This window comes from Phyllobates terribilis, unplaced genomic scaffold, assembly GCF_046119375.1.
Source record: "Phyllobates terribilis strain yellow unplaced genomic scaffold, ASM4611937v1 Scaffold_3__8_contigs__length_932513732, whole genome shotgun sequence".
In the NCBI taxonomy this organism is placed as follows: Eukaryota; Metazoa; Chordata; class Amphibia; order Anura; family Dendrobatidae; genus Phyllobates; species Phyllobates terribilis.
In genome coordinates, this window is record NW_027362763.1 from 380,964,078 (window position 1) to 380,976,979 (window position 12,902).

Consider the following 12,902-nt stretch of genomic DNA (forward strand, 5'->3'; position numbering starts at 1 on the left):
AAATACATAGAGCGAAATCTTGCAACTTTCAAATTGTCCAGATGGCTATTCTTGTCTCCTACTTCCTGTTCTTTTAGAATATTAACTTTAACATTAGCCGCAATAGACCCTCTCTTTTGTATTGAAGCATCTATTGAGCGTGTGAAAATGTCATTGTGAAGGAAGGGGAGCAGGGAGAGCTGTGACATAGTCTATTGTGAATAGTGGGTATATGAGTGTTACTGTCATTGTAATCATGACTCTGAAAATAATGTGGTCGGTGAAAAGTTTTCTGTTAAAATCAGAAAGTATGAGTCTAAAATAGCCTCTGTGGCAAGTACAAAAATTTCACATTTTTGGCTTTGCTTCTTTTAGCCTCCAAAAGATTATTAACTATCTCTTCTTGTAAATTGACAACAGCTTTGGTATTTGCTTTTAAAGTGATTAAGCAATGGGGAAGCACCAGGATCCAGGCAGTATAGCCAATGACCAGGAATGGAAAGCACAAGGACAGGGCCTAAGCAGCTCAAAGGTTATTTCTTCGGTAAATGACAATATTACATTTTTTTTAACACATTAAAGTTCACAAAAAATAGTGAAAGAAAGTGTTGGTGTATGAAACAAGAGGAGTTGTGACAACAAATTTGAATACTTTTGCTGACAGCAATAACATTAGAGATAAGTTGATCTGGGCAAATTTGAATTTCCTTGTTTGCCTGTTTTTTCCCGGGAAAATTTAGTAGCAGAAAAGTTATTCTCTGTGAATTTAATGTCCTTTATTATGCAGTGGAGTTTCTCCAGACCCCAGAGCATATTAAACGAAGTGTGTAAAAAAAAAAAAATCCTTATACACTCACCTTACCACTCACCTCTTCAGCCCCTACACTACCATATGGTCATCGCCACATCTTCTGATCTCCCATCATTCACGCTTAGCCGAGACTTCTGGCTTACATGAGGTATGGGAGGCTTCGGCACATACACGTGTAAGGTCACAGCATCATGGAAGGTCATTATGTCAAAACCTGTGCTGTCACCTTAGACACGCATGTGCAGAACCCTCCCTGGCCTCATGACAGCTGGAAGTCCTGACTCAGCATGAGAGGGGATTTTAGCACAAATGGTGGAGGATCAGAAGATGTGGCTAGGACTGGACAGGTGGAGGTTAGTAGGGGGGGTCAGAGAGGTGTCCGGTAAAGTAAGTATACGCATTTTTTAACCTTTTGATGTCCCTTTATGCCATTTGGCTGAATTTGCACAGAAGATAATTACGAAACTTATGTATTTTGGTGAATGCAGATAAATAATGTAATTTGTCGTAAAATTTTTTAAATCTATTGCCCAATGCACAAAGACAGTATGGCCCGTAAAGAAACAAGAGGTTTTAAAATAATCCAAATATTTTCCCTTTTTTGGGATAGCCAACAGGTTTAGTGAGAAAATGAAAAAGCAATAGCTTTTTTTTAACAAGCCTTTTCAACAATACTCCTCCACTGGTGGAGGTCAGAGGTAACATCATTGAGACCTGCGTTGGATAGTACTACTGGCCAGACAGCTGGTACTAATGGTGGTGGTGCTGCTGCTCCTTACTGCTCCCACACTCGTATGAGTAATAACAGAGGCAGCAGGCTACAATATTGGTGTAGTATTTATGCATGTTAAATAATACAACGGGTCTGCAAAGAAATCTGTATTTTGTGACCTGCACAGTGCACACTTTGTGAGGCAGACAGTCACGGAGTTAAAAATCTGTATTTTGTTTCATTGTCGTATTTTTTACACTTCCACCTTTCTCAATAAAGGACTGACAAAGAAATGCTAGGTGCATACCCCACCAAAATAATAGCAGCAACAGGACACCGTAATAGTGTGAAATGTATGTACGATTGACAAAAAAAAAAATCAGTTGTTTGGATCATGCACACTTTGTGAGGAAGACAGTTATAGAGTTAAATGTCTGTATTTTTTTAACTTCCCTTCTGTCTTTTTCAATACAATTCTTCTCCCTTCCTAAAAAGGTGAAAGCAGGCTGCAGAATTTGTGTGGCATGTATGTATGACAAATTAGATTAATATAATAAGTGTGCAAAGATCAGTAGTTTCTGACATTCACACTTTGTCAGGCAGTCAGTTAAATATATATATTTTTCAGCAATATTGGTGCCCTGCTTCTGCATGAATGAAAAGAAATGTGTGATTGACACACTGATCAAGAAAACAGCAGCTCTCCTTTTTCTTTCTCTCTGTATGAATTAATTTCTGTATCATTCTCTATTCTTCATACTCATCTTCTTCACTGCTGTGCTTTCATATTCAAATTCACTTTCCAGATACACCACAAAATAGCTGCTGCATTCCATTTTCTGTTTGTATACAGGCTACGACAGTCCCTCCTGATTAGCTGTACTTTACCATGTGATTTAATAGCTACAAATAATACAGGTATTATGGAAAGAAAACCTCCAGGAGCACCCAAGTCATGTGTGCAATGTGTACAATGGTCTTGACCATTTTAGGTGATTTATTCAAAACAAATTGCAGGGTTCAAGTTTCTTTCAATTTGTAGGGTTCAACTAAATTCTAAATATTCATCACAAATTTTATTTACTCATCTGTAGTCAAAATTGCCTTTATTCTCACTTGACAAGGAGATGGAGAATATGTAGCAGTGACACTAATGATAACAACTGATAATATAAATAATAGTAATCAATGTTCTACTCTGTGAAGATTGGCAAGCAATCACATGCACCGCAAACATATGTCTATCCTGGCTGGAAGAGTAAATATGGAGTCCCCAGAGGACCTGGGCAGCAGGGATCAATAAGGTGAGTATTTTTTAGTTATTTGTTTTTTTAACAAGGATGAACGGTATATCAAATACATTTTCAGGGATGGCCAACCTTTTAAATAAAATTTAAAGGGAATTTTCTGCAATTATCCAAAATTAATCTAAAGGTAGTTTAAAGCATAAAGTAACAAAATACCTGTTAATTACCTGATAAATCACAGGCTCCTCCAGTTTAATAACTCTCAAGCTTCCCAACTGACCCCGTCTGTCTTTATGCAGTGGTTGTGTTTACACGGCTAATGGCTGAATGCCATCTAGTTATGTGGCAGCTGCAGTCAATCACTTGCTTCAATGAAAGCCACAATACTTTTTTGTTATTATATGCCATTTATTATCTTTAGAAAACTTTTGTCCAAATCTACAAAACCCCATAAATAGTAAAACAAAAGATTCCTAAAAAAAAGAATCATTTGAAAAGAAAACCTTTTTTCTTTTTTTTCCAATTAAAAAAAGTTACATTTTTTTTAACAGTGTCTCATAATTTGGTACCTGCTCAATCTTAACAGGCCATAGAATAAAGTTAACATTTCTATATAATGGCATGGAAAAATATTTATCAATGCTGTAAAATGTTTTGATTTGTGTTATTGTTTACTTTGGATATTTTAGGCATTATTTCCATCTGGCAATCCACATTTCCTGATGTGTGAGGCAAAGCTTAGGGGAAATTCCTTCCAAGAACACTGATGTAAGGTAAAAAGTTCAAATGAAAGCAGTATTAGGTACAATATGCAACAACTATGCGTGATTTAGAACGTTTAGACCTCGCCAATTTTATTTGTATCTTTAAATTATGTGGTTTACACAAATGGCTGTTAATTTTACGCCAGTATGTAAAGTTTGTTTTCCACTTTTTTAGTGGTGTCCACATATCTAATGCCTACAGTACCTTTTTCTGCCGATAATGGTAACATAACTTGGCCATACTTACTTTAGGTCCAGGAGATCCTTTTTCCCCAGGTGGACAAAGGCAGGGAGCAGGTGTCGAGCCGACATCACTTGGACCATTTAAACACTGAGAAATGATCAAGGAAAAATAAAAAAAAATTTAGCAATAAATATTTTAGATTATTGAGGTTTTTTATTTTAACAATATTTGTATAAATATCTTATATATTTACCACTGGTTGTTAACATCTATCATTTAATTGTAACAAACAGATTACTATTTTACTATTTCGTTTTTAATTTTAAAAGCTTAAATAAAAATCTGTCACTGATTTTTGCTACCTTATTTGAGAGCCGCATAATGTAGAGAAAGAGACCCTGAATCCAGCGAGGTATCACTTGATTTCCTGGGTGCAGCAATTTTGATACAATCAAAGTTTTTAGAAGTAGCAATGCAGCAGAGCTAAAAAGCTACCACACCCACACACCTGATTAGCAGCTTACTGTGCACATTGTATAATGACAGTAATCTGCTAATTACAGCTGGGGGCGTGGTTGGACAAGGATTCACACTAGTCCTGCAGTGATAGGGTATGTGCACACGATGCAGAAATGAAGCAGAAAATTTCTGCATCATTTCTGCATCTCCCTGGCAGAAAAAACGCATGCAGATTGTGCATGCGTTTTTCCTGCAGAATACATGCGGATCCACATGCAGATTCACATGCGTTTCCGCATGCAGATTGACAAGCGCTTTCCAGGCGATGTTAGCATCACCTGGAAAGTGCTTGATAACTAGGTCACACTATATAAATCCATGCAAACAGCATGGATTTATACAGTGTGAACCGAGAGCGTGTATATACTTACCTCCGATGGCCCGCGCTGTCCTGCTCAATCTGTTCTCCCGGCTGCCGGCAACTTTGAATTGAAAGACCTGCCGACGTCAGCGTCACGTGACCCGTCACATGACTCTGACGTCACCGCAGGTCCTACAACTCACTGCAAAGTGCCGGGAACCAAGCGGGAGCGCTGCGCGGGCCGACAGAAGGTAAGAATACATTATTTTTTATTTTATTCTTCTTTTTACAGCTTTTTTAATGGTACCTGGGTGTGGATGAGACTCTCCTCTCCTCCACACCCGGGTACCATCCGCACATTAGAACGCACCAATTACGCAAGTACAGATGCTGTCTTGCGGAATTGGCGCGTTCTAATGCAAGTCAATGGCGGCGAAATCGCCGCGTTTCCGCAAAATTAATTGACATGCTGCGGATTTTTGACCGCAGCGTTAACGCTGCGGAAAAATCCGCATCATGGGCACAGCACATGCGGATTTCCATTGGGGAACATTGCTTCCCTTCTACCATGCGTTTTTCATGCGTTTCCGCGGCGTTTACGCAACTGCAAAAACGCCGCGGAAACGCATGAAATACGCATCGTGTGAACACAGCCATAATCTCCTGCTGATAAAACACTTATTGTACTGAAACAACAGCATGCAGCCTTATAAGTGACACATCGCTGAAATCAGTGTCTCAGCCACCACCTCTTGCTGCCCTCAGATTACATAGATAAAGCCTGCTGACAGACTCCCTTTAACAGCAAATGTACTAAGATGTTACTTAAAGATTTATATACTTAGAATACATATGTGTAAATATATCTATAGTTATCTGCCTGGATCAATGGATAAGTGTAGATATATGCAAACAATGTATATTGTATTGAATTATGGTCTTCCCATATTCTTTAAATGAATTGAAAATATTACCTTTATGCTTTGTGTAAAATAAATTCTCACATACCTCTCCATTCTGAAAAATAAGAAGAATAGAAAGTGGTTTTACCAGTACACTCAATATATTAGACTAAGTTCACACAATGAGTATTTGGAGCATTTTTGATGTTTCTGTACCAATCAATTAAATAAGGTTGCTTGCATTTTTATTGCATATTTCTTGCATTTTTAAATATACATTTTCATCTCGTTTTTTACTGCTGTGCATTTTGCTTCTGTTTGCTATGTCTTGTTTTAAATAAAACTACTTTGTTTAGTAGCCTGGCTTTGATAAATCTTTAATGATAAAAGCATTTGTGGATTACATGCGTTTTTACTGAATTTCTCCTGTGGTAATATAATAATAATGCATGTGCGTTTTTTATGTGGAGATTTTCCCCAAGTAATGCAAGTCTATGGGAAATGTATTAAAAACGCAGCTGGGAATTTCCGCACCTAATGCAAGTCTATGGGGAAAATCCGCACAGAAAATGCTGCGGATTGGAAACACCCACCCATAAATCCCATCCACTTTGCTGGAACTGTAAGACCTCATGCACACGTTGCGTATTTGGTGAGTTTTTTTACCTCATTATTTGTAAGTCAAAACCAGGAGTGGAACAATCAGAGGAAAAGTATAATAGAAACACGGCACCACTTCCGTATTTATCACCCACTCCTGGTTTTAACAAATACTGAGGTCAAAAACTCACCAAATATTAAACGTGTGAACATGGCCGAAAACGCCGCACACAAAAACACAATGAAAAAACGCAAGTAGCTACATTTAAATAATAGATGCAGAAGTGGTGCATAAATTTGGCAACATCAAAAACTCACCAAAAGTTCATCGTGGGAACATAGCCTTGCTGTTCCTCAAGGTGGATGGGATTTACAGAGATCTCATGCCCATCGTGCTTTTTTTTTTAACACGGAGTAAACTGACCTGTAGTGTGTGTTTTATATCTACATCATGTCAATTTCTCCTGTGGGTACGTTGAGATTTATGTGCAGATTTTCCCTATACCATTGCATTAGATGTGGATAATGCACAGGTTGAAGAATGCGTTTGTGTTTATGGTGCATTTCCACAGTGGAAACACACTAAAATGCATTTAAATTTCACATGACTGTATCAATAAAGTTTTGTCAAAGCAAATTACCAAGAAGTATCAAAAACAAAGCATGCATACCAAAATGAGACAAAACCGCAACGTCAGAAACACATTTAAAAAAAAATACATAAAAAACACAATGAAAAAAATGCAAGTGACCTAATTTACCTAATAGATTATGACATTTCGCAGAAAATCAGCAACATTAAAAACTAACTAGCTTAATTAGATGACTTACGGTTTTATTTCATTGTATTTTTGAGTGTATTTTTTCCATGCGTTTTTATCATACTTTGGATGCTGCGGTTTTATGTCTCTTGTTGATGCATCAAGTTTTAAATAAAGCTGCTTTATTTTTGCTAATTCCTAAAATTTGGCTTTAACAAAACTTTATTGATACAGTAAGGAGTGATTTACTTGAGTTTTTAGTGCATTTCCGAAGCGGAAATGCACTAGCAATGCTTATGCGTTTCTTACCTGTGGATTTTTCGCATCTAATGACATTCTATGAGTTATGAAATATACAGCAGGTCAGTTTATGCACCATAGAAAAGAACAGCGGTCATGAGTTTTTTACAATTCCATCCACTCTGCTGGATCTGTAAGGCCACTACCCCGCTATCAGTATTTGGTCAATTCTGTGCAATCCTTGAATATATACATGTGCAATATAAAGTATTTACCAATCCAGGAATTTCACAAGCTGTCTCACGTTTGTTCTGTTCTGGATCACAATATATTCTCAGCTTTTGTAATGTAAACTGTAAAATAAAAATTACAGTATATATTAAATATTATGTACTTAGAAATCTGATGCACTGGTCAAACAATTAAAATGAACCTTTGAATAGGGCTTTCTTTGGAACTATACACTAATGGCCCAATGCTTAGGTGGTACCCTGTGGGGTGAGGTTGTAGAAGACAGAGAAATTAATATGTTTTTTAAGCCTCTATCCCATATCTGGCATGACTTAATAGGAAATCCACCATTTTTGGGGATTGGAGAAGTGGACGAGTTGGTTCCTACCTCTTCCCTTGATCCGAGTGTCAGCATAGTGTGATCCATTTCTTTTGGATGTGAGAAGATAGAGAACATGAATTCTCCATCCTCTCCATTCTAAGTGTCCATGGAAATCGGACTGCACTCGGATGTTTTCCATGCAACCATACACTTGAATGGGTAAGTGGCGTCCGATCTTGGGCTCGCTCACATGAGCGTATCCATCGGATGAGTGCTCTCCAATGTTTTATCGGATAGCACTAAGACCAATGTTGTTCGATAGGGAAGTGCTTAAGCCTGATTATTTTCACTGACAGAATTTGTCAGTGAAAAAAATTGCAGCATTCTGCGATTTCACTTTTAAATTAGATGCCACTCACTCATTGAAGTCTATGGGTGCTTGGAAAATATCGGCCTGCACTCGGATGTGAGTGCAGACCGATTTCCGTGGACTCACAGAATGGAGAAGATGGAGAAATTTTGTTCTCTGTCTTCTCCTCATGGTGTGCTCTGATTCCCTCATCTGAAAGAATTAGAACACACAATTCTGACTCTCGAATCAAACTCTGATCAAAGTTTGATGAGAGTGTTGTTAGCATAATAGAACCGATTCTCTCGGACGAGAGAATTCACGGTCATGTGAGCGATTCTTTTCACTGATATATTCAGTCAGTGGAAAAAATCAGTCATCAGCACCACCCCATTGACTAACATTGGTCCGAGTGCCATCCGATAAAACATTGGATAGCACTTGTCCAATGTATACGCTCATGTGAGCGAGCCCTTAAAGTAATATCTTCTTGGGATGCATGACATCTTTGTCCTTGTTCATGAAGGTCTGTTACTTACTCTGCTTACAAATCCAACAGCTGTGACGGGGAAGAGAGTATGGGTCATAGGACTGTCATGTCAGAGTCCTGATCATGCTGTATGTCCTCATACATTAGACAGCATGGAGCTACATAGCAGCTGTGTTCGAATACATTTACAAAGTCTAGAAGAACATTTAACATTTCACCTGTAAAAACTGTGAGGTCAATAACTGCAATGCAAAACATGGCAATGTGCCATAAAGTCACATTCTTTAAAAACAAATTTGATGAGGTTTTGACCGCATGTTCAAAATCTATCAAAGAAATTCCTCTTTATATGTCACAAATGCACACAAATAAATGAGCAGCAGCGGCAGAAGAATAATTTTTCATAATAATTTATTTCTATAGAGCAAACATATTCTGCAGCACTTCACAATTCAGAGGTTATATGTACAGGCAATATCAAATATTACAGAGTACAATATAACTCAACATATACCAACAGGAGTGAGGGCCCTGCTCGGAAGCTCACAATCTATGAAGAAATAGGGGAGACACAAAGATTAAAAGGTAAAAAATGCTTGTCATGTATGGTCCAGCCATCAATATAATAAATAGGAGGATTCACAAAATGCAGCATGAACTGGTTGCCAGCCAGTATGTGTACAAGTACAGACACAGAGGGCTATTAAGTGCCTGTAGGGTGTGCAAACAGATGATATGATGGACCAGATTCTGAGGAACAATTAGGAGGGGTAAAAAGGAAATAGTTAGACTAGTGAAGTTATGTAATAGGCCAGTCTAAAGAAATGCATTTTTAGGGCATGCTTAAATTTGTGGATACTAGGAATTAATCAAATTGTCCAAGGTAGTGCATTCCAGAGAAATGGTGCAGTTCAAGAGATGTCTTGGAGACGGGAGTGGAACATTCAGATTATTGAGAATGTTATTCTTAGATCATTATTAGAATGGAGGGCATGGTTAGGGTGATAGACAGAGATGAAGGAGGAAATGTAGGGAACTTGCAGAACTGTGGAGCGTATTGTGGGTTAGAGTGATAAGTTGATATTGCATTTTATAGCGGATGGACAATCTGTGCAATGACTGGCACAAGGTGGAGGCATTGGTGTAGCAGTTGTGCAGGAGTATGATCATGGCTGCTGCCTTCAGGATAGATTGGAGAGGGGGTGGGTTTAGAAAGAGGGAGACCCATTAGTAGAGAGTTGCAATAGTCGAAACAAGAATGAATAAGAGCAACAGTAAAAGTTTTTGCAGAGTTAAAGGTAAGTAAAATCAAATTTTAGAGATGTTTTTGAGCGAGTGATTGATCAGATATAAAGAGTGAAGCAAAGATCTGAGTCAAATATAAACCCAAGACAGTGGGCATGGAGCTGGGAAGTAACAGTAGAACCACACAAAGAAAAGGCAATCTTCGGTTTAGGTAGGTTAGTAGAGGGGGGAAACACAAGGAGTTCAGTTTTTTGACAGATTCAGTTTTAGATAGTGAGAGGACATAATGATAGAGACAGCGAACAGACAATCATTAGCTAGTAATGCGGGGTTATGTCAGGAGACGATGTGTATAATTGGTAGTCATCAACATAGAATGTCAAATGGGGATGGTGAATAGAGAAAAGAGGAGGGGGTCTAGGACTGAATCCTGAGGAACCCCACAATCAGGACACCCACTGCATAGCCCTGTGATTCTCTAGAATCCCCCTTCATTGCCACTAACAAATGCTGAAAAGGGCACAGAGTGGTCGAGAGTGGTCAAGTCAGGATAGCTATTATACTAGCATGATAAACAGCAGTAGACTGCTGATCAACTTCTTTCCCAAGTACACTTTATGCCATCATTTTTGGACAGATATGTCAATATTACCAAGTGATAACAATACAGATTTAGCAAATATTAATTGTTTCCAATGGTTGGTGCTGATTTAAATGTCAAGATATTGTTTGCTACATTTTAATAATTAATGCATGAAGTACTAAAATCACGTTTGCTACATCATGACATTATGCACATTGTGCAAGGTAACATTTGCACTGTATGGAAATATTATTAAGTACTATGTTGTTTGGTATTTTGGAGCTGTTTAGTACTCCTCTTATGACATTGCAGCAGGCAGCAGGAACAGTAACCATGGACGCTACAGTGAACTAGTATATCACTGAAAAGGCATGGTACAGTAAACTAATACCAGAACTATAACTTTACTTCTTTACTTGTTGCCAGTGACTTTAACTGTTTGTTGTTCAGTGGAAAAGGAGGGTTGCCCAGCTGTTGTTTTTTTTTTGTTTCCCTGAATTCTCCATTGATCACATGATCACCAAAATAACTGTCAATGTTATCTCCCCGAAGCTCTAGCCCCATGGGAACTCAACAGACACAAGTATAAATTATTTCTGATGTTTCTTTGTGGCTAAAAAAATTGTTTAAAAGGGAAAAATGAATTGTACTAAATTTTACTGAATTGCATAAAAACAAAACTACTGTAATGTCTTCTAACATGCAGTCATTTTTTTTTAATACCTATGGTGTTGAGGAACTATAACATACAAAACACCTTGGAATCTTCCAAAATAGCAAAGCAAAATATTTTTTGTCCTCGATATGTTAAATTAACCTAGCAAGTTTATTTTAATAATTATTAAAATCTTCCTGGAGTTTACCGTTAAGGAGGGTCTGTCACCAGATCTAATAATATAATCTGTATAGAGTATAATACATCATGGAAAAGATGACTTGGCCCCATTGATTCATTCATATGTCCATTAAAAGCATATTTGGCATCAGCTGATTAAGGGCATGCTTCTAGTGGAGCTCACCTATTAGAGCTACAGCTCTGTGTAGATGGTCCATGGATTTCATGGGAGCCGCTCAGCGCCTGCTCAAACTGGGTTCATAAAAGTAGTACCAACTGGGCAATTGGTAGCTATTAGTGTTGAGTGAGTATGTTCTATTAACCCTTTCACCAAGTATGCTCGGGCCGAGCTCCGAGTATTTACAGCTGCTCGGTGATAAGATTAAATCGCTCCCCGTGTCCATGATTTGCGACTGTTTGACAGTTTTATTACATGGGAGGAATGTCTATTTCTTACACATTCCTCACATGTAACAAAACTGTCAAACAGTTGCAAATCATGCACACGGGAGCGATTTAACCTTATCATTGCATCTGTAAATACTCGGAGCTCGGCCCAAGCATACTCGGACAGAACATACTCGCTCAACCCTAGTAGCTATGTGTAGGAGCCCAATATGAGCAGGAACAGAGAGGCTCCAATGAAATCCATGGACTGCCTCTACAGAACAGTAGTTCAACAACATGTATTTGTGTTTCTTCATATACCTTACCATATCATGCCTGAGGAAGGGACCTAAGTTGTCCCGAAAGCTTGCCTTGTAACATCATTTATTTTATATTTGTTAGCTATTAAAATGTATCATAACTACAAGATTATCTTGTTTTTCCCACTGAGAGCAATCAGGAAATCTAATAACGGGTTGGCTATACTAATAGAGAACTCCTCAAGGTGATGCATTCAGGCTGCAGCACATCAACCCTTGGAGAATCCGCATAACACTGTTAGCTTGATAAATAGCTCATTGTCTGATTTCCTTGCCTGATTTCCACAAGATAGTGAGCTATCAATCAAGTTAAGTGACTGGTGCTGATAGTGAAACAACCTGAGGAGGCAAAAATTCAGGAAGTGCTCACTTATACGTAGAGCACTTAACACCGTATTTGAACTAATTTCACAGGAATACAGCAACAGATTTACATTTCAAATACTTGTACACCCATTTAAGCAGTTTGGGGGGACAGATCTACCTTCAGAAGCAAAGCAATGTCATATGACACAATGATAATATATAAATATCTGTACTTATATACAGGTGCATCTCACTAAATTAGAATATAATCAAAAAGTTAATTTATTTCAGTTCTTCAATACAAAAAGTGAAACTCATATTATTTAGAGTCATTACAAACAGAGTGATCTATTTCAAGTGTTTATTTCTGTTAATGTTGATGATTATGGCTTACAGCCAATGAGAACACAAAATACATTATCTCAGTAAATTAGAATACTTTATAACAACAGCTTGAAAAATGTTTTCGAAACCTGAAATGTTGGCCTACTGAAATGTATATTCAGTAAATGCACTCAATACTTGGTCGGGGCTCCTTTTGCATCAATTACTGAATTAATGCGGCATGGCATGGAGGCGATCAGCCTGTGGCACTGCTGAGGTGTTATTGAAGTCCAGGTTGCTTTAATAGCAGCCTTCAGCTCGTCTGCATTGTTGGGTCTGGTATCTCTCATCTTCCTCTTGACAATGCCCCATAGATTCTCTATGGGGTTAAGGTCAGGCGAGTTTGCTGGACAATCAAGCCCAGTGATGCTGTTGTTTTTAAACCAGGTATTGGTACTTTTGGCAGTGTGGATAGGTGCCAAGTCCTGCT

General features: G+C 38.1%; 1 protein-coding gene across 1 annotated transcript in view; it reads right to left on the bottom strand.

Moving 5' to 3' along the window:
• Positions 1–12,902, bottom strand: part of COL21A1 (collagen type XXI alpha 1 chain) — a 475,958-nt gene that overhangs the window by 236,157 nt on the left and 226,899 nt on the right. Inside the window, exons 8-10 of the mRNA XM_073675431.1 lie at positions 7,296–7,373; positions 5,526–5,534; positions 3,761–3,844 (exon numbers count right to left, since the gene is read on the bottom strand). Of these exons, the coding sequence (XP_073531532.1) occupies positions 3,761–3,844; positions 5,526–5,534; positions 7,296–7,373 (171 nt within the window). The remainder of the gene's footprint in view (positions 1–3,760; positions 3,845–5,525; positions 5,535–7,295; positions 7,374–12,902) is intronic.